The 26,823-nt window shown below is 45.0% G+C and overlaps 1 protein-coding gene across 3 annotated transcripts in view; it reads left to right on the forward strand.

Moving 5' to 3' along the window:
* Positions 1–20,884, forward strand: part of CLMN (calmin) — a 95,228-nt gene extending 74,344 nt beyond the window's left edge. For all 3 annotated transcript variants that reach the window (XM_040412881.1, XM_040412882.1, XM_040412883.1), the window contains exons 6-13: positions 2,683–2,873; positions 5,439–5,632; positions 9,139–9,221; positions 11,077–12,267; positions 12,852–13,015; positions 13,853–13,913; positions 14,205–14,260; positions 19,666–20,884. In XM_040412881.1, the coding sequence (XP_040268815.1) occupies positions 2,683–2,873; positions 5,439–5,632; positions 9,139–9,221; positions 11,077–12,267; positions 12,852–13,015; positions 13,853–13,913; positions 14,205–14,260; positions 19,666–19,852 (2,127 nt within the window). In that variant the 3' untranslated portion in view covers positions 19,853–20,884. The remainder of the gene's footprint in view (positions 1–2,682; positions 2,874–5,438; positions 5,633–9,138; positions 9,222–11,076; positions 12,268–12,851; positions 13,016–13,852; positions 13,914–14,204; positions 14,261–19,665) is intronic.
* Positions 20,885–26,823: the final 5,939 nt, after the last annotated feature.

The raw sequence follows: 26,823 nt of genomic DNA on the forward strand, positions 1-26,823 counted from the left end.
ACGATAATAACAAACCCTCAGCTGTGAGAGGTATTGGGCCAGGCTAGGTTTTCAGCCACTGAATGGAAATAGGTATGTCCCAATTCCCTGACAGGAACCAGAACTCTTGAAACCGGCGAAGCACCTGGATCTGAATACTTTTGTAATTGCATGTAATGAAAAATTTTGTATAGCCAGTGAGTTATTCAATAAAATCTATCTGTATAGCGCCACCTGCTGTTTGTTGTTTTCCTTGTCCACCTCACTGAGATGGTCGCACGTGCTCAGTTTAAATCTTCAACTGCCACGAGCCCTATCTCCTGTTAGAAGCTGTGGGAGTTACAGGGAAAGAGCTGTATCAGAAAGGACACGCCCCCTGAGAAAGGACACGCCCCCTGAGCTGCCGGCATGAAATAAAATCTAGTAGAACAATTGAAGCATTGAATGGGGAGATCTCTGGATCCATGTGAGGTCCAGGGCTGGTCCTGGCTTTGTTGATGTCTGATTTTTTATTTTTACATCAATCATGGCATAGCCCCTTTAAGCTCCATTTGCATACAATGGACAAACCCTTTAAAAGGGTTGTTCAGCATTTTGTTATTGATGATCTATCCTGAGGACAGGCCATCAATTACTGATGGGCAGGGGTCCGACTCACGGCATCCCCGCCAATCAGCTCTTTCAGAGTAGCTTTGGTGTCGGAAGTTGGCTCTGGACCTGCACAGCGCAGTGGACAGAGCTTGTAACTGCAGCGCTGCTCCCATTAAAGTTAATGGGAGCACTGCGGCAGTAAGCAGCTCTGTCCACAACCCAATGGATGGTGCAAGGCTGGGAGTGGGGTGTCAAAGGGTAAAAGTGGATCAGCCTGGCCAAAAGGAGTAACAAGGGAGCAGGTCACCTCCTACAGCGTCCCTAATCCTCACCGTATGAGCGGACCCCGATGGTAGGACGACTCATACTCAGGATTCCTAGAGACCCTAAGTCGCCCTGGTAATCCCTCACCAAGGAGCAGGGAAGAGACGATCTGTTCATCCCAGTAATGGAGGAACAGGAGTCTCTATCTGAGGCCAGGCTGCAGGGAGAGGGGAACACATACAGCATAAGGAGATGGCAGGTAAGCGAGACCAGTAACACACTTACCTGCCACAGACACACTGACTGGAACCAGTGCACAAGTGCTGCTGTCCACACCAACATTAAAGGACACAGCACACACCACAAACCGCACAGGAATCCAGGACAGCCATAGCTGCAATAAACATGAGACAGGGGAATGGCTAGTGAACATGACACCAAACACCACCAGACATGTAACACCCTGAACATAACCCACTCCATACAAATAGGGACAGGAAGGGAAGGAGACACCGGGATGACATTGATGACCACAAGGGTGGCCCTCACTGGACAGGTGGAATAACCAGACAAGGCGCTTAACTCCAGCACCAACCGCGGCTGAAGTACAACTGACTCCTGACCTAAAGCCACAGGTATAAGAAGCACAAGTGACCACACCCAGTCAGGGAGTTAACCCTAACATCACCAGACAGGGGAAGGAAGCCACTTAAAGGGGAAGTGCACACACAAGCATACCAAACCACGTAACCACCGGCAACAGCATGCGTGGCAACCATGTCACGGCAATCACCCAGAAGGCCGAGACACCGCCACCGCATGCTCTCACAGCAACACGTTGCCGCGGGCAACCGCAAGTGTGGCAGCAGTGTCACAGCGCAAACCAAAGGCCGTGACAGCTGTGTAGTTACATCGCCAAAACAACTCTGAATCGGCTAATCGGCGGGGTGCCGGACCCCTGTCTATCAGATATTGGGGATAGGCCATGTATTGTAAAATCCTGGACAACTCCTTTAAGCTTTATTCCCATTGGTCAGCCACAAATACAGAACAAAATGGAGGCTATATAGTTTGATCAGGCTCTATTGACTCCTATTAGCAAATATGGAGCTGATACAGATGACTTCATCTGAATGTTAAAGGAAGTGTCATGTCTAGCGCAGAGTCTAAGGGGGGCGGAGCATGACAAAGGACTTCCGAGACCCAAAGGGAGAATTTGAGTGTCCTATATGGCACCATTAGACCCATTATCATGATGCATTTCAGACAACAGTCTGTAAATGAGGACTGTGACCAAAATGCGTTTTTGCTGGTATTTTACTTGACTGCGGATTAATGAATTTTTTTTTGCACGTAAGCTGTGACCCCTCCACCGCAGCAGCGCCCATCTGTCATGGATTTTCCCCTTCATTTTTCCCAATGACTTTGATTTACACCAGCACAACGGTAATCCTGTCCAGTACAAGTCCCCATTACTGGGACAAACCAATTTGTATCATGACATCCTAGAGTGACACCCACTTAATGCCCCCTCAAGTGGTAATGGGGGTAAAAAAGGGTTTGGCCAGGTTCTTTCTCTTTTGGATAGCCATCTCAGTTATAACAAGAAGGTACACCAGACATCGTTCCCCACTCGTGACTCTCCTTTCAGTCCTTGGTGGGTTGTACACCGGTCAGGTTGTTGCCCCAGGGCGGGGTGCAGTCAGTTACTGTATCTGCCTTGTGACTCTTGCATTTTTGAAGGCTCTCAATGATCTGCATTTTCTTACATTTTGGCGGTGTTACATTGTGTCGTTCCCTTGTGTCGGTCATGCAGTAATAGTCCTTGCATTTATTTTTTTCCTGCAGATTAAAGAACTCACAGGGAATCTGAATAGAATGTCGTCCTCTTCCAGCCTGTCCTCACTGCCCAGCGGGAACGAGTCTGACACGTCTCATCCCAGCACGCCGAGCACCGAGAAGAGTATGTCGGTTTCAATTAGGGATCAACGCAGAGCGATCAAAGCTCTTCTCAACTGGGTTCAGCAAAGGACGCGAAAGTAAGAACTGAGCCACGGCTGCACTGTTATTATAGGTGTCAATGGCCGCAGAGTCTCCTGACAAATCATCAAAGATAACACCTTACTGGTCCCAGTTATTCCAGGGACCATCAGCAGATGTCATATCACTAGTGGGTAGAGCTAGTAATGTTCTGGTAAATAGGAGGAGTAATATAGTAGTTATATTCTTGTACATAGGAGGCAGTATTATAGTAGTTATATTCCTGTACATAGGAGGAGTATTATAGTAGTTATATTCTTGTACATAGGAGCAGTATTATAGTAGTTATATTCTTGTACATAGGAGCAGTATTATAGCAGTTATATTCTTGTACATAGGGAGCAGTATTATAGTAGTTATATTCTTGTACATAGGAGCAGTATTATAGTAGTTATATTCCTGTACATAGGGGCAGTATTATAGTGGTTATATTCTTGTACATAGGAGCAGTATTATAGTAGTTATATTCTTGTACATAGGAGCATTATTATAGTAGTTATATTCTTATACATAGGAGCAGTATTATAGTAGTTATATTCTTGTACATAGGAGCAGTATTATAGTAGTTATATTATTGTACATAGGAGCAGTATTATAGTAGTTATATTCTTGTACATAGGAGACAGTATTATAGTAGTTATATTCTTGTACATAGGAGCAGTATTATAGTAGTTATATTCTTGTACATAGGAGCAGTATTATAGTAGTTATATTATTGTACATAGGAGCAGTATTATAGTAGTTATATTCTTGTACATAGGAGACAGTATTATAGTAGTTATATTCTTGTACATAGGAGGCAGTATTATAGTAGTTATATTCTTGTACATAGGAGGCAGTATTATAGTAGTTATATTCTTGTACATAGGAGGCAGTATTATAGTAGTTATATTCTTATACATAGGAGGCAGTATTATAGTAGTTATATTCTTGTACATAGGAGCAGTATTATAGTAGTTATATTCTTGTACATAGGAGGCAGTATTATAGTAGTTATATTCTTGTACATAGGAGCAGTATTATAGTAGTTATATTCTTGTACATAGGAGCAGTATTATAGTAGTTATATCCTTGTATATAGGAGCAGTATTACAGTAGTTATATTCTTGTACATAGGAGGCAGTATTATAGTAGTTATATTCCTGTACATAGGAGCAGTATTATAGTAGTTATATTATTGTACATAGGAGGCAGTATTATAGTAGTTATATTATTGTACATAGGAGCAGTATTATAGTAGTTATATTCTTGTACATAGGAGGCAGTATTATAGTAGTTATATTCTTGTACATAGGAGGCAGTATTATAGTAGTTATATTCTTGTACATAGGAGCAGTATTATAGTAGTTATATTCTTGTACATAGGAGCAGTATTATAGTAGTTATATTCTTGTACATAGGAGCAGTATTATAGTAGTTATATTCTTGTACATAGGAGCAGTATTATAGTAGTTATATTATTGTACATAGGAGCAGTATTATAGTAGTTATATTATTGTACATAGGAGGCAGTATTATAGTAGCTGTATTTTTGTACATAGGAGGCAGTATTATAGTAGCTGTATTTTTGTACATAGGTGTCGATTACTACAGTAGGTTTAGTGCAGTATTGAATTGTGGATGGAGTTGCTCTTTAATCGTGTTAATAATACTCTGGAGGCAGATGAATTAATATTATCTATGTATTAATTAGTGATTTCACAATCAGTGGGGTCTCCAGTTGTAATATATGCAGCATAATAACTACCTCCATTCTGGTGAAGTGACTGTTCTGCTTCCAGCTTAGAATGCAAATGAGACCTAAGACAAAGAGCCGAGCTTGTAATATTCACTTAGAACCTTGTTCATTAAATCCTTGAGTCCATGGAACATAGCGTTCAGTATTTTCTGCAGATAAGTGCTGACGGTGGGTGGCCCTGGAATGTCTTAAGGGTGTATTACAGCTGCCGATTCTTCTGCAGATGATTGCTAATGAATGTTCGCACAGTAACGTTGTAACTAGGGATGAAACATTCGAAGTCGATTTGCATAAAACTTTGTTTAAATACTGTACGGAACGAGCGTTCCGTACAGTATTAGAATGTATTGGCTCCGATCAGCCGAAGTTATTACTTTGCGAAGCCTCGCGTACAGTATTGAAACAAAGTTTTATGTGAATCGACGCTGGATGTTTCATCCGAAGTCGATTCGCTCATCCCTAGTTGCCGCCACCAACTGCCCGATGAACGTGCAAACGTTTGATCATCGGGCAATCCAAATCTTTTGACAGGTTAAAAATCATCGTTTGCAGGCGGCGGATCGTGGTGTCTAATTACAATCTTTTCCCGGAAAATAATGATCCAGTATAGGGAAGAGCAATGTTATAACGATCGCTCCTCTCTATACTGAGGAGGAGATCGCTGCAAGTAATAGCAGAGGTCTTCTCCGCCATCGAGCGGGCGACTGATGGGAAGTAACGCTAAATCGGGCTGATACACCCGTTAATTATTTCTGGAACCTTCTATGAATGTGATGTCCGGTCATTAGTAAATCCATGTAACCCCCTCCCCCTCTGCTCTACTAAGGTACGGGGTCGCGGTGCAGGACTTTGCCAGCAGCTGGAAAAGCGGACTTGCATTTCTTGCCATTATTAAAGCCATAGATTCCAGCTTGGTGGACATGAGGAAGGCACTGGAGAGATCAACCAGGGAAAATCTTGAAGACGCCTTTAGCATCGCCAAGAAGAGCCTTAACATTCCGCGGCTTCTGGAGCCAGAGGGTAAAGTGCAGTGTAAACTATACAAATGAGTCTCTTTCCTTGTGCCCCGTAGAGTATAATGGGCCGTGCGTGTCCAAGCATATACTGCCATATCAGTCTGACAATGGGGGTTCCTCTAGAGTACAGGGATGCTCAACCTGTGGCCCTCTAGCTGTTGCAAAACTACAACTCCCAGCATGCCCTAATAGCTGTAGGCTGTCCAGGCATGCTAGGAATTGTAGTTTGGCAACAGCTGGAGGGTCGCAGATTGAGCATCCCTGGTCTAGACTGTGACATATTGTATCCTAATGCAGTGGTGCACCGTCAATGAGGCCAGGTGAGGCCATTGCCTCAGGCGGCGTGACCTAGAGACAAGTTGGCGCGGGAAATTAGAGCTTCTATTGTGGAAGTGCTCATCTCTCTATAGTCAACTGTATGACAGTATGCCTTTAACAGTAGGGCGGGGGGTTGCCATTTCAATATTCCCCCCCCCCTAGCAGAAAGGCTAGGTGCGCCCCTGTCCTTATGTCTGGAAGAATGTTAACCCTTAGAGTGGTTGTCTCACAAAAACCAGCACCTGGATCTGAATAGTTTTGCAATTTCATGAAATCTATCTGTGTAACGCCACCTGCTGTTTGCTCTTTTTCAAATTTCTCTGACCATCTCATTGAGGTGGACGCACATGCTCAGTTGAATCCTTCAACCGCCACCAGCTACAGCAGAAAGGACAACCCCCCCCCCCCCCCCCCCCCGAGCTGTCAGCTTGATATACAGTAAATCTAGCAGAACAATGAATGGGGAGATCTCTGGATCCATGGGAGGTACAGGGCTGGTTCTAGCTTTGTTAGAAAGAGATCTCCATGTCCTATATGATTTTCATTTTTCACATTAATCATGGGATCACCCCTTTAAATGATTATACCTGTAAATAACTGACTCTCTAACAGACTTTGGGGAATACTAATACTTTCTAAAAAGACAGTGTAGCCTCACCTTATTTCCGCTAGCCCACGTCTTGTCGGGCGAAAACTCTTTAGAAAAGTGGCCAAAACTCTTGTTAAATGGCAAAGGCGAAGCCAGTCTGCCAGTTTTTAGCACTACCGTATATTCCGGCGTATAAGACGACCCCCAACTTTTCCATTTAAAATAAAGGTTTTGGGCTATACTCGCCGTATAAGACTACCCCTGAATGCCCAGCCCTCCCTGTCTTCAAGACGAGCTTCTCCAGTCCAGGGAACTGACTGGGAACTGTGGATGGCACTGTTATGGGAGGGGGATCAGTGGATGACACTGATATGGCGGGGATCTATGGATGGCACTGTTTAGGGGGGATCTGTGGATGGCACTGTTTAGGGGGGATCTGTGGATGGCACTGTTTAGGGGGGATCTGTGGATGGCACTGTTTAGGGGGGATCTGTGGATGGCACTGTTTAGGGGGGATCTGTGGATGGCACTGTTATGGGAGGGGGATCAGTGGATGACACTGATATGGCGGGGATCTATGGATGACACTATATAGCATCTTATGCTATATGTGTCATCCACAGATCTACCCCATGACAGTGTCATCCACAGATCCCCCTCCCCATAACAGTGCCATCCACAGATCCCCCCTAAACAGTGCCATCCACAGATCCCCCCTAAACAGTGCCATCCACAGATCCCCCCCTAAACAGTGCCATCCACAGATCCCCCCCTAAACAGTGCCATCCACAGCATAGGCGTGCGCAGCCTATTGCATTAGGGTGTGCACCCTAAAGCACAAACACTCTGCGCGCGTGTGTGTATGTGTATATATATATAGCCTTTATGCCATTAGCCACCATTATCAGCCCTTATGCCTCATTAGCCCCCATTATGCCTCATTAGTTCCCATTATGCCTCATTAGCCCCATATGCCTCTCATTAGCCCCCATATGCCTCATTAGCCCCCATATGCCTCATTAGCCCCCATATGCCTCATTAGCCCCCATATGCCTCATTAGCTCCCATATGCCTCATTAGCCCCCATATGCCTCATTAGCCCCCATATGCCTCATTAGCCCCCATATGCCTCATTAGCCCCCATATGCCCCCAGCAGCCCTGCACAGCCGACAGCCGAGGACCAGAAAGCGGTAAGTACATAGCGTTCACCGCTTCCTGGTCCTCCGGTACTAATGAGCGCTTCCAAAATGGAAGCGCTCATTAGTATTCGACGGCCAGCATGCTTGATTAGGGTGTTCCCAGGCGCACCTGGCACACCCCGTGCGCACGCCTATGATCCACAGATCCCCCCCTAAACAGTGCCATCCACAGATCCCCCCCTAAACAGTGCCATCCACAGATCCCCCTCCCCGACGCTCACAGGAGTACATTTATAAACTGTAATCCGTAACTTTAACTTTAATCATCGCTCATCTCTTTACTAGGATACCTTACTCTCAGCTCCGATAACAGCAGGCAGTGCGGGCAGCGCTCACTCACTGACGTCACGTGCCTGCGCCGCCTAGTGGGAGGAGCAGACACGTGACATCAGTGAGTGAGCGCCGCCCGCACTGCCTGCTGTTACCGGAGCTGAGAGTAAGGTATCCTAGTAAAGAGATGAGCGATGATTAAAGTTAAAGTTACTGATTATGGTTTATAAATGTACTCCTGTGAGCGTCGGGGCCCTGTATATTCTAACCCCCAGGCAAGCGTCCCCGTCACCATGGGAACGCCTGGGGGTTAGAATATACCATCGGATCTGAGTATACCGGCGTATAAGACGACCCCCGACTTTTGAAAATAATTTCTAGTGTTAGAAAGTCGTCTTATACGCCGGAATATACGGTAATTTCTTTAAAAAAAACTGGCACATTTTCAAAAGTAAATCTGTCCCACTCCCTTTGTGTTTTAATTCTTTACTATTTTCAAGATTTCTGCTTGCTGTCAGGGAATGTAAACTTGTTTCCACTTGCATTGTCACATAGGTTTGTAGTTTTATATTCACCTCATGCTACAGTCATTGATGTTGACGCCTAAGTTCAACGCATTGGACTCGCAGCGTGAGAATGCGGTCAGTGTTATCCAATACGTTCCAGAACTGTACGGGCTCTTTCACACGAGCGGATGCCGTGCCGTTAATCCGCTGCGTGAAAGAGAGCCATGCCCCGTTCCGGACAGCAGAGCCACGAAGCAGTAACATGGCTGATAACGCTCCGTGCCGCTCTGTGACCTTTTTACTACAAAATCTCAGTGAGATAAAGTTGTCACCGTGATCTTGTAGTAAAAAGGTCCAAGAGAGGCAATCATGTTACTGCTCCGTGTCGCTGCTGTCCGGAACGGGGCTTGGCTCTCTTTCACGCAGTGCATTATCCGCACGGCATCCGCTCGTGTGAAAAAGCCCTAAGGGTTACAAAGCATCATAAATCAATATAATGCAATGAGACCCAATCAGTGCTGGGAGGTCAGGACAGGATCTGCCGCATACTCACGATGTGTGGAACTCGCCAGTCTGAAAGGGGCTTAAGTGACCCATCACTTACCTTCACATTTGGTTTGCTTGTAGACGTCATGGTGGCCTCTCCTGATGAACACTCGATAATGACCTATGTCACACAGTTTCTTGAGCACTTTCCAGAACTTGCCCCGGTGAGTTACCGATCTCTTTTTTGCTTGTTTTTTTTTTTTTTTTTTTACTGTATCAAAATGTTTCAAAAAGTAACTATAGATAGAAGTATATTAGTAGCTATATTCATCTGGAAGGGCTTCTTTCTGCAGCGGGTGCATGGACTTTTGCAAGCCCTATTTAGATGAATGGGACAGTCTCAGAACTTTGTAGTGTGTGCCTACACCCTAACTGCAGTGCCAGATCCACAGGGTACAAATCCAGCTCTATGTCATCACTGGCTGCTGATTATTGATGGTGCATCCTTCGGATAGGTCATTAATATCGGACCGCTGCTGGTCTGACTCCAATCAGCTGTCTGAACAGGCGGCTACGTTTGGGAAGTCACAGAACCAGCACAGCGCAGTAGTATGGGTAGTAAAGGTTCAGGGCTTATGCACGCGACCGTATGTATCTTGCAGTCCGCTAAAAATACGGATGACGTCCGTGTGACATCCGTATTGCTTCCGTTTTTTTATGCGGATCCCTTGTAACAATGCTTATTCTTGTCTGTAAAACAGGAGAATAGGACATGTTCTATTTTTTTTTACAGAGCGGCCATATGGAAACGGAATGCGCACAGTTATGTATGTTTTTTTACTGACCCATTGAAGTGCATGGGTCAGGATAAGGGCCAAAAAAAAACAAAAAACGGAACGGACACAGGAAAAAATACTTTTGTGTGCATGAGACCATTCACTGAGGAGGAGCAGCGCTGCGGTATCATTCCTAAGGATAGATCATCAATATAAGGCCTCATGCACATGACCGTTGTTGTGTTCCGTTCCGCAAAATGGGGTTCCGTTGTTCCGTGATCTGTTTCCGTTTTTGTTTCCGTGTGTCTTCCTTTATTTTTGGAGGATCACCAGACATGAAGGAAAGTAAAAAAAAAGTCAAGTTTTCCATGCAAATGATAGGAAAAAAACTGACGCGGATGACAGTCTTGTGTGCCTCCGCGTTTTTTCACGGTCCCATTGGCTTGAATGGGTCTGCGAACCGTTTTCCGTGAAAAAAATAGGACAGGTTATATTTTTTTGACAGACTGGAACCACGGATCACGGACGCGGATGACAAACGGTGCATTAGCCGAGTTTTCAACGGACCCATTGAAAGTCAATGGGTCCGCAGAAAATCACGAAAAACGGAACAACGGACACTGAATAAAACAACGGTCGTGTGCATGAGGCCTTACAGTCCCAGAAAAGCCCTTAATCGGTCTGATCATTGGTTTAATTAAAAGGATATTCCCTTCTGGGGTATTGATGGCATACTGCTAATATATGTCATCAGTGTCAAATGGGCCCCTGATGTGGAGGGACAGCCGCCAAGCAACCGCACATGCATGGCCTCCTTCCATCTATCTGACATGGATGGCATATCCTAGTGATATGCCATAAATGGTCGAGATGGGAATACCCCTTTAAGTCAACCGCATTCCTTATTAGGACAAGTAGACACCATAGAGGGACGTCCCCTTCCTAGGACCCCCTCCCAATATGGAGAGTCGCTAATGAATAGTGGCCAGCCTGCAATACAACATTTACCCTGTAGGGTAAATATGTATTGGAGTCTATGGGTGTGCCCCTCCTTTAAATGAGACTGTGGGGAGGAGCTTGTACACATGTTCAGTGAGTGCTCTAACCAATCACATTCAGTGGTGGTCAACCGTTACCGCGAGGTCACCTGGCAGGCCAATCAGCCTTTAGCATTACATATGTATTCAGGGCTGGTCATGGGCGTAATCCCTATTGAATATTCATGGGATGCCATTCAGGTAACTTCTTCAGAATCACTCAGAACTTGAATTTTTCTCCTGATCTTTCTCTGCCTTAACTTCAGGATGATTTCACAAATGAAGAAGCTCCCCTGGAGATGACATATGTGCGGTATAAAGATGGGCCAACCGAGGAGGAAGGTCAAATTATTACTGTCAGTAGAGAGGAAGATAAAGGCTACACAGTAGAACTTCAGACAAGGCCTCTCACACCACCGGAGATACACGACTATGCTGAAGTAGATATCTCATGGGATGATAAGCTGAGTTTGGAGAAAAGTGCAAAAAATCCATTCCAGATCCCAACCGAGAAGACGCGTAGGCAAGAGCTAAAAACGGAAGCCAGTGGATTCAAGTTAGATGGCGTCTTACGGAGACTAGAAAAGTCCCCAAGGAGATCTGACGTGACCAGGAAAATTCCTGGTGGACCTGATGTCAAGACTATAAATGGTGAAGGAGAGAATAAAGGTCCAGTTGACTCCTTCAACATGATGAATGGAAAAAATGCTCATCCTGACGTGGGCTCTGTGAAAAATGTCCAACGAAACTCTAATTCAAGCTTCAGGGATGCCAATAATAGCGAATCATCTTCATCCTTCTCTTCTATTTCCGATAAGGAGCCCAATGACATATTTTATCAGACAGAAGTTGACTACAGTCAACTAAAGCCAAGAGTGACCTCAGAAATAGTGACTTCTCCTAAGACGAGTGAAGACGATGACGCCTATAAGTATGTCTCTCATCAAGATAGTCCAGTGGACAACCACACCAAGCAGCTGACAGTCTTCCAAGCCTATAAAGGAAATGGGAACGACGGTCATCTCCAGTCTTCAGACAGTGAACCACATGGAGATGAGACTGACAGCCCACGTCCACCAAAGATTTCCATCATCCCTCATGATTTATTCTATTATCCTCATTACAGCGTCCCCATTGCAGACGTTTTGCAAGCCTTCTCTGACAACTGTCCGGATAGCCTCCTGGAAAAGTCCTTCACTTTTGATGTTTCATCCGAGGAACAAGGAGGTGACAATGAGACTCTCAGTAGTGGAGTCTACTTGGACACAGAGTCCACAGGAAGTGATACTTCACTAGAAGAGTCTCATGGGATGATTATAGGTCTGGAGGACTCTGTTCTGGATGTAAATTATGTAAAAACAAATTCACAAGTGATAAATGGATCAATAGCTCAAGGTACTAGGGATGTCTCGAACAGCGGTTTCATCTTCGGTCCTGGCTATAACAGAACATTTCAGGTAATTTTATTTAAGGTTCGATCTTCATTAATGTTCTTGAATGTTCTGTGATCTTTGGTATTATCAGGAACCAGTTTCCAAGGTCAGAAAGCAAAATGTTAAGGAATGAACTAAGCAAATTCCATAACTGAGGTTCCTGATGATTTAGTCTCTTGGCTGCACCCATATTTCTGAATATGGTTGAGTGGTGTCCTATTTGTAGGCTATACTACCACTGAGGCCATGGATTTGGGGCCTCAGAAAGTAACCCCAACTGCCTTTGTTATGGAGTCCCAATCCAAAACTGGCTCATGGTTGAAGGGGATTCTGCTGTTCCTCTCCACATAGGGTTTTTATATCTGCTAGTCTTAGTTTGGAAGGGGGTTGACAGCAGTTCAAGGGTCTTCATACAAGGAAGAAAGCCAAATTAGATTTTGAGAAGGCCCTCTATTCTGGGAGGATGCCCCTGGTAGGAATGGGTCCAATATTCTTAGAGTCCATTGACTTTCTGCAATATGGGTTCCTTCAGCCTGTGCAGCTTAGGTTGTAATATCCCATCACATCTTACTGGATCATTTCAGTTCTGCTTGGTTTTCCTTCATCAGGATGATGGTACAGATAGTTCAGAGGAGGAGCGGGAGGAGGAATGGTTAAGAAGAGAAGAATTTGTCTGTAGACGAGTAGATCTGGTGGATAGTGATGATTTACCGGAGGAAGAGGACAGAGCGGACAAACAAGCTGCAGAAACCGAGGAGTCCTGGCTGTCAAGGTAACATCCTGTCCGGTTACAGCTTATAGTGTTTCTGTGATAAAGATTGGGGCACCTCTCCTGAAATACTCTGTTCTGCTGGAGACTCTGCTCCTTCCACTTTGTAACTTTCATAGTGACCTCCCATATTTTCTGCACACGCCATCCCTCACATTCTGCTTCTTCTATTCTGTCACTTTCAGATAGTGACCTCCCACAAGCTCTGCACACTCCTTTCCTGAAATACTCTGTGCTTCTGGAGAGTGCTCCTTTTAATCTGTAACTCTCATAGTGAACCCCCATACATCCTTCACTCTCCTTTCCTGAAATACTCTGTGCAGCTGGAGACTTGGCACTTTCCACTTTATAACACACATAGTGACCCCACCCCCAACATATGGTATGCACATTCATTTCCTGAAATACTCTGTGCTGCTGGAGACTTGGCACTTTCAACTTTGCAACTCCCATATAGTGACCCCCCCCCCCCCCCCCAATATGGTATGCACATTCCTTCCCCTAAATACTCTGTGGTGCCCTGCACCTTCCACTTTGTAACTTTCAGATCGACACCTCCCACAAGCTCTGCACACTTTGTTCCTGAAATACTCTGTGCTGCTGAACCTTCCACTTTGTCATCCCCATATAGTTATGCACATTCCTTCTCTGAAATACTCTGTGCTGCTGAAGACCCTGCACCTCCCACAAGCTCTGCACGCTTTGTTCCTGAAATACTCTGTGCTGCTGGGAATCCTGCTGTACGCACATCTCATGTTTTTGTTTCTAGGACTCCTTGAAGGTTCTCTGGCTGTTCCATATATTAAGCACCATTTCTTTAATGTTAAAATTCTCTTGCAGGGATACAGAGAATGACAGCCGAGCATACAGGAGGGGAGAACAGAACGCTCCCGGACAGTCAGTGAGTACTGGGGGAAGACTGTGGCCCTAGCTGGGTTTGGGGGGCTTTCCCACAGACACTTGCAGACCTTCTATTTATAATATACAGATGTGAACTTGCCTTAGATGACATGGGCTGTATAGTATTATCAGTGGTCGTCCATTACTACGGTATTGTCATTTCTTGTATCATTGTTACATTCCTTGTTACTTTGTATCTCCTCTTCCATGTTCTGCTCCTCGCTGTCATCACACCACCATTATCTTATTTTCCCCGAAATGAAAATAATAATAATTTCTCCTTGTTTTCCAGAATTTTGCAGCTTATTACAATGTCAACGGAGAAGGAGATCAGCTTTTAGGATCCAGGTATGAATATTACTTCCATATTAGGTCCAAATTCTTGTACGGATAAGGCTCCATTCACACGTCCGTGGTGTGTTGCGGACCCGCAAATTGCGGATCCGCAACACACCCGCCCGGCACCCCTATAGAAATGCCTATTTTTGTCCGCAGCTGCTGACAAGAATAGGACATGTTCTATCTTTTGCGGAAGATCGGGGCCGCGCTCCGCAAATGCGGACAGCACACTGTGTGCTGTCCGCATCCATTCCGTCCCCATAGAAAATGAATGGGTCTGCACCCGTTTCGCAAAATTGTGGAACGGATGCGGACCCATTTGCGGACGTGTGAATGAAGCCTAAGGATTATTTCACACTACCGTATGGCTATTTTAGTGTTTTGCGGTCTGTTTTTCACTGATCCGTTGTTCCGTTTTTTTTGTTTCAGTTGTGTTTCCGTTTCCGTTCCGTTTTTCCGTATGGCATATACAGTAATTACATAGAAAAAATTGGGCTGGGCATAATATTTTCAATAGATGGTTCCGCAAAAACGGAACGGATACGGATGCATTTCCGTATGTGTTCCGTTTTTTTGCGGACCCATTGACTTGAATGGAGCCACGGAACGTGATTTGCGGACAATAATAGGACATGTTCTATCTTTCAACGGAACGGAAAAAAGGGATTCATGCGGAGTGCATTCAGTTTTTTTTGCGGAACCATTGAAATGAATGGTTCCGTATACGGAACGCAAAAAACGGCCGGCAAAACGGAAATGAAAAACGGTAGTGTGAAAGAGGCCTTGTCATTGTATATATTTATAGGGGTAAGAAAAAACTAAAATTTCACATGGACATAAGTATTCAGACCCTTTGCTATGGCACTTGACATTTTGATCTGGGGCCTCCTATTTCTCTTGATCATCTCTGAGATGTTTCTACACCTTGATTGGAGTCACCTGTGGTAAATTCAGTGGATCGGACATGATTTGGAAAGACGCAGCCCTGTCTATATAAGGTCTCATAATGCATATCAGAGCAAAAACCAAGCCATGAGGCGGAAAGAACTGCCTGTAGAGTTCTGGATTGTGTGTAGGCTCAGATCTACAGAAGGGGACACTGCACTGAAAGTTCTCAGGAGCACAGTGGCCTCCATAATTCTGGAAGAGGTTTGCAACAACCAGGACTCTTCCTGAAGTTGGCCATCCTACTCAGGTATGTAATCAGGGGAGAAGGGCCTTGTGATAGAGGTGACCAAGAACCCAATGGTCACTCTAGCTGAGCTCCAAAGATCCTGTGTGCAGATGGAAGGAACTTCCAGAAGGTCAACCATCACTGCAGCCTCCACCAATCTGGGCTTTATGGCAGAGTGGCCAGAAAGAAGCCTCTCCTCAGTAAAAGACACATGAAAGCTGCCTGGAATATGCAATAAAAATCACCTGAAGGACTCAGACTGGGAGAAACATTTATCTGGTCTGAGGAAACCAAAAATGTTACTTTTGGCCTCAATTCTACGCATCATATTTAGAGGAAACCAGTCGCTGCTCATTACCTGCCCAATACCATCTCTACAGTGAAGGATGGTGGAGGTAGCTTGGTGCTGGGGGACAGGCAAACTGACTAGGGTTGAGGGAAAGCAAGGTACAGAGATATTCTTAATGAAAACCTGACCCAGAGCGCTCTGGAGCTCAGACTGGGCCGAAGGGTCACCTTCCAACAAGACACTGACCCTGAGCACACAGCAAGGAGAACACAGGAGCGGCTGAATGTCCTTGAGTGGCCCAGCCAGAGACCTGACTTGAACCCAATAGAACATCTCTGGAGAGACCTGAAGATGGCTGTCCACCGATGGTCCCCATCCAACCTGACAGAGCTAGAGAGGATCTGCAGAGAAGAATGGCAGAAAATCCTCAAATCCAGCTCTGGAAACCTTTATCATCCTCAAGAAGACTGGAGGCTGCAATCACTGCCAAAGGGGCTTCAACTGAGTAAAGGAGCTGAACACTTATGTTGATGCAAGATTTTAGCTTTTCCTCTTCAATAAATTGTCAAAGATTTCAAACATTCTATTCTCACTTTTTCATTATGAGGGACTGAGTGCAGAATTAACGCAAGGAGCGGGATAAAAAAATGTAAAAAAATGAAAGGGTCTGAAGACTTTCTAAATGCACCGTGTCTCCATCCTCCTCTACAGATTCCGGGTCATGTCTGAATAGGAGAATATTAGATGTTAGGTGGAGTCGGCCTTTAATCCACCTGTGATTTTAATTCCTCATTACTGATAAGAACCGGTTATCCATTTTCCTAAGTAACTCACTAGCTCCCCCTGTCATTCTGATATGGAATCTCAAGCAGACAGATGTCTGACCCCAGTGTTTAAATACCAAGGGGCACATTTAGTCACCGGTCTTAATAAACCCCTAATCAGGCAGAGGATCCACCGGAGTTATGAAGAGGCGCAGGCAGCAGCAGGCTTACATTTACACCTGTATTATACTACAGGATGTAACTCAGTATTAGTACAGGATAAGTAATGTAATGTATGTACACAGTGACTGCACCAGCAGAATAGTGGGTGCAGCTCTGGAGTATAATACAGGATGTAACACAGGATAAGTAATGTATGTACACAGTGACTGCACCAGCAGAATAGTGAGTGCAGCTCTGGAGTATAATACAGGATGTAACTCAGGATCAGTACAGGATAAGTAATGTATGTACACAGTGACTTCACTAGCAGAATAGTGAGTGCAGCTCTGGAGTATAATACAGGATGTAACTCAGGATCAGTACAGGATAAGTAATGTATGTACACAGTAACTGCACCAGCAGAATAGTGAGTGCAGCTCTGGAGTATAACACAGGATGTAACTCAGGATCAGTACAGGATAAGTAATGTAATGTATGTACACAGCGACTGCACCAGCAGAATAGTGAGTGCAGCTCTGGAGTATAATACAGGATGTAACTCAGGATCAGTACAGGATAAGTAATGTATGTACACAGCGACTGCACCAGCAGAATAGTGAGTGCAGCTCTGGAGTATAATACAGGATGTAACTCAGTATTAGTACAGGATAAGTAATGTAATGTATGTACACAGTGACTGCACCAGCAGAATAGTGAGTGCAGCTCTGGGGTATAATACAGGATGTAACACAGGATAAGTAATGTATGTACACAGTGACTGCACCAGCAGAATAGTGAGTGCAGCTCTGGAGTATAATACAGGATGTAACTCAGGATCAGTACAGGATAAGTAATGTATGTACACAGTGACTCCACCAGCAGAATAGTGAGTGCAGCTCTGGAGTATAATACAGGATGTAACTCAGGATCAGTACAGGATAAGTAATGTATGTACACAGTAACTGCACCAGCAGAATAGTGAGTGCAGCTCTGGAGTATAATACAGGATGTAACTCAGGATCAGTACAGGATAAGTAATGTATGTACACAGTGACTGCACCAGCAGAATAGTGAGTGCAGCTCTGGAGTATAATACAGGATGTAACTCAGGATCAGTACAGGATAAGTAATGTATGTACACAGTGACTGCACTAGTAGAATAGTGAGTGCAGCTCTGGAGTATAATACAGGATGTAACACAGGATCAGTACAGAATAAGTAATGTAATGTATGTACACAGTGACTCCACCAGCAGAATAGTGAGTGCAGCTCTGGAGTATAATACAGGATGTAACTCAGTATCAGTACAAAATAAGTAATGTATGTACACAGTGACTGCACCAGCAGAATAGTGAGTGCAGCTCTGGAGTATAATACAGGATGTAACTCAGGATCAGTACAGGATAAGTAATGTCTGTACACAGTGACTGCACTAGTAGAATAGTGAGTGCAGCTCTGGAGTATAATACAGGATGTAACACAGGATCAGTACAGAATAAGTAATGTAATGTATGTACACAGTGACTCCACCAGCAGAATAGTGAGTGCAGCTCTGGAGTATAATACAGGATGTAACACAGGATCAGTACAGAATAAGTAATGTAATGTATGTACACAGTGACTCCACCAGCAGAATAGTGAGTGGAGCTCTGGAGTATAATACAGGATGTAACTCAGGATCAGTACAAAATAAGTAATGTATATACACTGTGACTGCACCAGCAAAATAGTGAGTGCAGCTCTGGAGTATAATACTGAGTGTAACTTAGGCCCCTTTCACACGGGCGAGTTTTCCGCGCGGGTGCAATGCGTGAGTTGAACGCATTGCACCCGCACTGAATACGGACCCATTAATTTCTATGGGGCTGTGTACATGCACGGTGATTTTCACGCATCACTTGTGCGTTGCGTGAAAATCGCAGCAAGCTCTATTTTGTGCATTTTTCACGTAACGCAGGCCCCATAGAAGTGAATGGGGCTGCGTGAAAATCGCAAGCATCCGCAAGCAAGTACGGTTGCTAGGAGACGATCGGGATGAATGGGGCTGCGTGAAAATCGCAAGCATCCGCAAGCAAGTACGGTTGCTAGGAGACGATCGGGATGGGTACCGGATCTTTATTATTTCTCTTATAACATGGTTATAAGGGAAAATAATAGCATTCTGAATACAGAATATATAGTATGTAACTCAGGATCAGTACAGGATAAGCGCTGGAGGGGTTAAAAAATAATAATTTTTAACTCGCCTTAATCTACTTGTTCACATAGCCCGACTTCTCTTCTGTCTTGTTCTGTGAGGGATAGGACCTTTGATGACGTCACTACGTTCATCACATGGTCCGTCACATGATCCATCACCATGGTGATGGGTCATGTGATGGACCATGTGATGAGCATAGTGACGTCATCAAAGGTCCTTTTCCTCACAGATGAAGACAGAAGAGATTCCGGCTGCGCGAACAAGTGGATTAAGGTGAGTTAAATTTTTTATTTTATTTTTTTTAACCCCTCCACCCCTATTGTACTATGCATTCTGTATTCAGAATGCTATTATTTTCCCTTATAGCTATAATCTACACAACCTTGAACCCAAACCTGAACTTCTGTGAAAAAGTTCGGGTCTGGGTACCACATTCAGTTTTTTATCACGCGCGTGCAAAACGCATTGCACCCGCACGATAAAAACGGAACGCAATCGCAGTCAAAACTGACTGCAATTGGGTACCTACTCGCGTGGGTTTGCCGCAACGCATCCGGACCTTATCCGGACACGCTCGTGTGAAAGAGGCCTTAGGATCAGTAATGTTATATCTGAACAGTTACACATATTTATATAGGCTGTGAACATAAAGCTCACAGTGGTCTGAGATTTTGGTTATTTATGTGATGGGTGGTTTGGACAGTGTTCTACCCGGCCTCATTAGATTATTTCTGTATGCCTAGAGAACATATTGGTGACCAGGACTGGGACATGTTTTGTACATTGCAATGTGATATCATTAACTCATCCTCATGTTCTTTGTAGGAAAGAAGGGTTGAATGAAGTCACCGTTCCTGGAAGACTTGCCATGAGCTCCAGACGTCCCTCCTCCAGTGGCCAGTTCCCGGACGTCTACTACCCGCTCATATTCCTGTGGCTCCTCTTCTACTTCCTGCTCATCCTTCCTGAGCTGGATATGAGCAAAGTTGCGTTTTTTGTAGAGAATGAGTAAAGACTGTCCCCGTGGTGCTGTCGGGTCATTTCACGGGGGCCCATGGGTGCACTGAACATGTTCTCCAGCAATAACAGCTCAACCTGCTTCTTCATTATAATGATGCAAAAAATAAGCAGGAAGGATACATGGGTGAGGAGGAGGTCGTTTTGTGCCTTTTGGGTAAAAAAAAAAAATGTTAGTAATTTCTTAATGCTTTACCTTTATATTCTGGTAATTAGTGGATCTTGATCAATGATCTGAAAGCCTAGCTAGATGCCTCCTGTGGATCAGCTGGTTATACGGGGCCCATAGCAAAATATAGAATGGGGTCCTCTCCTTGTGTTGCTTCATGTCAACACCACCAACCCTAGAAAGGAGGACCTGGATCTTGTTCACCCTTCCACTGCCAATCCCCCATTGGAGAGGATGGAGAACTTATCAGGATGGTTATTTCCACCTTTGCTGAAACTTGAGGTGGCCCCTCATCCTTCCCATGGGCCCTTTATAGCAAACAAGCCCCTCGGCTCTCTGCTGAACCTATTAGTATGTGGCAGCTCTTATAAGTCCTTCCATCAGCTGCCATGAACCTGATAATCTCATCAAACTACTGAATTTTAATAGTCGCTGACTACTTGAATGGGGTGCCCAGTGCTTGACCACTGCTTTTACTGGGCACTTTCTCATCCTCGACCACAAGGGTTTCCCAAACCCCTGTATTCAGCTTCTGAAAGACAACCTCTGTAGAAGCTCCGCTGAGCTATTCTAGTCCTGACAACCATAAGTCACTCTGTCTACCAGGTTCACATAGCAAAGCTCAACAGAGCAAAAGGAGCGTTATAGTAATATTATTATCAGTGCTGTACACCTTCAGATACCATTTATATATAGAACTAATCTACAGAAGAAAGTCACTATTACATTACTTATCCTGTACTGATCCTGAGTTACATCCTGTATTATACTCCAGAGCTGCACTCACTATTCTGCTGGTGCAGTCACTGTGTACATACATTACTTATCCTGTACTGATGCTGAGCTACATCCTGTATTATACTCCAGAGCTGCACTCACTATTCTGCTGGTGGAGTCACTGTGTACATACATTACTGATCCTGTACTGATCCTGAGTTACATCCTGTATTATACTCCAGAGCTGCACTCACTATTCTGCTGGTGCAGTCACTGTGTACATACATTACTTATCCTGTACTGATCCTGAGTTACATCCTGTATTATACTCCAGAGCTGCACTCACTATTCTGCTGGTGCTGTCACTGTGTACATACATTACTTATCCTGTACTGATCCTGAGTCACATCCTGTATTATACTCCAGAGCTGCACTCACTATTCTGCTGGTGCAGTCACTGTGTACATTACATTACTTATCCTGTACTGATCCTGAGTTACATCCTGTATTATACTGCAGAGCTGCACTCTCTATTCTGCTGGTGCAGTCACTGTGTACATACATTACTTATCCTGTACTGATCCTGAGTTACATCCTGTATTATACTCCAGAGCTGCACTCACTATTCTGCTGGTGCAGTCACTGTGTACATACATTACTTATCCTGTACTGATCCTGAGTTACATCCTGTATTATACTCCAGAGCTGCACTCACTATTCTGCTGGTGCAGTCACTGTGTACATACATTACTTATCCTGTACTGATCCTGAGTTACATCCTGTATTATACTCCAGAGCTGCACTCACTATTCTGCTGGTGCAGTCACTGTGTACATACATTACTTATCCTGTACTGATCCTGAGTTACATCCTGTATTATACTGCAGAGCTGCACTCAGTATTCTGCTGGTGCAGTCACTGTGTACATACATTACATTACTTATCCTGTACTGATCCTGAGTTACATCCTGTATTATACTCCAGAGCTGCACTCACTATTCTGCTGGTGCAGTCACTGTGTACATGCATTACATATCCTGTACTGATCCTGAGTTACATCCTGTATTATACTCCAGAGCTGCACTCACTATTCTGCTGGTGCAGTCACTGTGTACATACATTACTTATCCTGTACTGATCCTGAGTTACATCCTGTATTATACTGCAGAGCTGCACTCAGTATTCTGCTGGTGCAGTCACTGTGTACATACATTACATTACTTATCCTGTACTGATCCTGAGTTACATCCTGTATTATACTCCAGAGCTGCACTCACTATTCTGCTGGTGCAGTCACTGTGTACATGCATTACATATCCTGTTCTGATCCTGAGTTACATCCTGTATTATACTCCAGAGCTGCACTCAGTATTCTGCAGTATAATCAATGTAATGTATGTACATGGTGACTCTTCTCTACATGTAGATTTCTGCTTGGTGTGAACAGTAACATGGTATCTGGAGGTGGACAGGGCCTTTATGTATGATTAGTTTTACCTTATTACATAGCTCAGCATAATATACAGGTAACAGCGCTATACTAATGTATCAAGGGGCAAAGGCTCCATGTAATTGGCTTTTGTGGACTCTTACACTTCTATGGTAGTGTGCACTGCTGGGGTTAGTAGGGAGGACTGTAGGGATCGACTGAACGTTGGGACATTGATTGGGGGGATCTGATTGTTCTCTGCCAGTGAAATATTTTTTCATTGTTGCCAAAAAAAAAAAAGAAGCCAAAACCTTGGGAAGAATTTGGGATTTTATCTTTGCAATACTTTTATGGTATTTTATATATAAAGCGAGGACCAGGAAGGAATTCTGTGTATATTAGATTGTTTTATATTTATACTTAGAGCTTCTATAATGACGGTGCACATACCAGAGGTATCATGGAGGAAATACTTACAGGGACCTGCCCTTTAAAATTAAGGATATCTAAAGAGGTGATCATTATGGGGGCAAAAACGTGTTATATGATCTATGCCAACATGTGGCACTTCTAATGGATCTGTGATGGACGTGGCCCTCGTGTCACCCTGGAAGGTCATTCGTCCAACTGTCTTTATTATTGAATCTCTTCAGATACCCTAAGGCCTCTTGCACACGACTGGATGTCTTTTGCGGTCCGTTTTTGACGGATCCATTGTACCGTTTTTTGTTTCAGTAGCGTTACTGTTCCGTTTTGCCGTTTGGTTTCGTTTGTGATCTGTTTTTCGCGGATTGGAAACGGAAGCATACAATAATGTTTAAACAGTAAGTACATTAAAAAAATTGGGATACAGAAGACCTACGGATGCATTCCATTTTTTGGGCGGATCCATTGACTTGAATGGAGCCACGGAACGTGATTTGTGGCCAATAATAGGACATGTTCTATCTTTGAACGGAAATACGGAAACTGAGTACATTCCATTTTTTTTTTTGCGGAGCTATTGAAATGAATGGTTCCGCATACGGAACCTGCAAAAACGGAACAGGAAAAAAAAAAAAACTTACTGATTTCTTACTGTGTTTGTGATTACGGTCATAGCTGCAATGTAAAGTATGGGGGAAGGATATGGCTTTTGATTAGACACAAGGATTGGAGACTACGTGAGACTCCAATAGATAATGCAGCTCAGCTGCAGTCACTGATCCTACCGGTAAGCGTAGGACTCATTCACACATACGTAGACTTTCACGGACCGTGATCCGTGAAAACTCGTCCTGCCGAGTACACGGTGTCATTGGTTGATATGACGCCGTGCGTTTCGTGCCACTACCGCTGTACAGTAATTCACTCATATGATCTATATAATTTTATTACTGTACTGTGGTGGCGTCACGAAGTGCACGGCGTCATAGCAACCAATGACGCCGTGCGCTTGTGCACTCAGCAGGACGGGTTTTCACGTACCGTGGTCCACGTATGTGTGAATGAGGCCTTAGGGTGCATTCACACGACCGTAGTTATTTGCGGTCCGCAAAACACGGACAAGAAATGCCTATTCTTGTCTGCAATTGAGGACAAGAATAGGATATGCTCTATCCTTTTTGCAAAGCCGCAGAACGGAACTACCGATGAGGACAGCACGCGGTGTGCTGTACGCATCTTTTGTGGCCCCATTGAAATGAATGGGTCCACACCCGTTCTGCAAAATTGAGCCCTTATGCATAAAAGCATAGGAGCCTCAGAGGGGATAGATGGATTTCAGCCTGCCACAGACTCCAATGGGCAGTGCAGCTGAGCTGGAGTCACTGATCATAGCTATGGCCTCAGCACATGAGTTTCAGAGGAGATAGATGGATTTCAGCCTACCACAGACTCCAATGGGCAGTGCAGCTGAGCTGGAGTCACTGATCATAGCTAATAGATAAAACTGGTAAAAAGTAGCCAACATTTTCTAATTAGTACCCGGTAGTTGTCACCCAGAGACTTCCAGAACAGATCATCGGCTTCAGTAGGGGCTCACTGGCTGCCTCTAGTACCTGTAGGTGAATGGTCCACTTTAAATACAGTACATGAAGTTTATTATATATATGCGCAAAAAAAAAAAAAAAGAAATAAAACGTATTTATTTATTGTGTATTTGGCGATGGTGAGACATGTACAGTGATATTTTTCTACAGCGGAGGGCGGATGTACGTTTTGTATAGTAGATTCATATGATGTGCGTGATGAGGTTGACGTTTTAAGGAGGGCGTCATGTTTGAACGGGGGGGGTGACGTGTGACGAGGGTGATGTATGCGAAGGGGCGAGACGGGCGTGGTTACTGAGGCAGCGGACACGGATCTGATTAAAGGAAATTTCTATTTGTATCGGGGTCTGAGCGCCATATCTCCTGCCTTCCCCTCACACATAGAGCTGCATTATGGAATTTTAGCATCCTGCGGCTGCCACTAGATGGAGCCCAGTGCATGGATTTATACAACTCCCAATAGAAAAAAATCTGTATGCAGTGTGCTCCCCCTAGTGGTGGCTGAAAGGAAGCCAAGATCTCATCACCTAGCTTTGTATTCCTAGGCATGCGCTTCCTGACAATGGCATTAGAGGGCATCTGTCAGCAGTTTTCTACCTATGACACTGGCTGACCTGTTACATGTGCGCTTGGCAGCTGAAGGCATCTGTGTTGGTCCCATGTTCATAAGATGGAGAGAAGACCGCGGCACTCAATGTCTTCACAATATGCAGTTTAATTCGCCAACCGTGCAACGTTTCGACTCCTCAGAGTCTTTCTCTTTGCTTGAGAGAGACTCTGAGGAGTCGGAACGTCGCACGGTTGGTGAATCAAACTCTGCATATTGTGAAGACATTGAGTGCCGCGGTCTTCTCTCCATCTTAAGGTTTCTTGGAACTCGACGGGCTAGGGTTCAACACTGCGGGACAGCCAGTGTCACAGGTACAAAACTGCTGACAGATGCCCTTTAAAAAGACTGTGGGTGTTAATAGGAACCAGACAGGATTACCCTGCACCCCAGGCTGCACTATTAATGAGATGCTTCTACAGAATACTTTTAGATGGAGATCCCCTTTAAGCAGTCATTCTGTCCAGTTCTTTTGGCTGTTTCGTGCCCTTGTGACATCACTAAGCGACGCACTAAGACGCAGCGCAACGCGCAGTGTAAATACGAGGTGATAATAACGATAGTCGATCTATTTCTAGAGCTACTAGAAGAATCTTGTTATAGAGCAATTGTATATTATGTTGTGTTACTAAATCTTAATAAAAGACACTGAATGAATAAAAGCTCTGTGTATCCTATTTGTTACACTACACGGAAGGAAAACCTCCATTCTTTACACTGCATGCTGTATTCCGAGGAGTAATAATGAAAATAAATTTGTATACAAACTGACAGTTTACATTAGGGGTGCACCGAAATTTCGGCAGCCGAAAATATCGGCCGAAAATGCACCTAATCCACTTCGGCCGATATTGTTACATATCGGCCGAAAATATGGGGTGTGGGATTTGTCACCCACCATCTGCGGGCGGGCGCCGGGCGGGCGGTTTACTTTGTCACTGCATCTTAATTTTACCTTACAATCGTGAGGCTCCAGTAACTAACAACTCTGCAGGCAGAGCGGAGGGCGGCGTAACGTCACTTACTCACGTGACGCGCCTGCTCCGCCTCCTTCATTCATAAAGTGGGCGGAGCAGGTGCGTCACGTGAGTAAGTGACGTTACGCCGCCCTCCGCTCTGCCTGCAGAGTTGTTAGTTACTGGAGCCTCACGATTGTAAGGTAAAATTAAGATGCAGTGAGTGATGCTGTGAGCAGCAGGGCCGGGGCTGTTATGGGTAGGGGGATCGGTCTATGGCACTGCTATGGGGAGGGGGGATCTGTGCACTGCTATGGGGAGGGGGGATCTGTGCACTGCTATGGGGAGGGGGGATCTGTGCACTGTTATGGGGAAAGGGATCTGTGCACTGTTATGGGGAAAGGGATCTGTGCACTGTTATGGGGAAAGGGATCTGTGCACTGTTATGGGGAAAGGGATCTGTGCACTGTTATGCCCATAACAGTGCACATATCCCCCCCTCCATAACAGAGCCACCCACAGATCCCCCTCTCCATAACAGCGCCACCCACAGATCCCCCTCTCCATAACAGTGCACAGATCCCCCTCTCCATAACAGCGCCACCCACAGATCCCCCTTTCCATAACAGCGCCACCCACAGATCCCCCTCTCCATAACAGCGCCACCCACAGATCCCCCTCTCCATAACAGCGCCACCCACAGATCCCCCTCTCCATAACAGCGCCACCCACAGATCCCCCTCTCCATAACAGCGCCACCCACAGATCCCCCTCTCCATAACAGTGCACAGATCCCCCTCTCCATAACAGCGCCACCCACAGATCCCCCTTTCCATAACAGCGCCACCCACAGATCCCCCTCTCCATAACAGCGCCACCCACAGATCCCCCTCTCCATAACAATGCCACCCACAGATCCCCCTCTCCATAACAGCGCCACCCACAGATCCCCCTCTCCATAACAGCGCCACCCACAGATCCCCCTCTCCATAACAGCGCCACCCACAGATCCCCCTCTCCATAACAGCGCCACCCACAGATCCCCCTCTCCATAGCGC

Source organism: Bufo bufo, chromosome 11, assembly GCF_905171765.1.
Source record: "Bufo bufo chromosome 11, aBufBuf1.1, whole genome shotgun sequence".
In the NCBI taxonomy this organism is placed as follows: domain Eukaryota; kingdom Metazoa; phylum Chordata; class Amphibia; order Anura; family Bufonidae; genus Bufo; species Bufo bufo.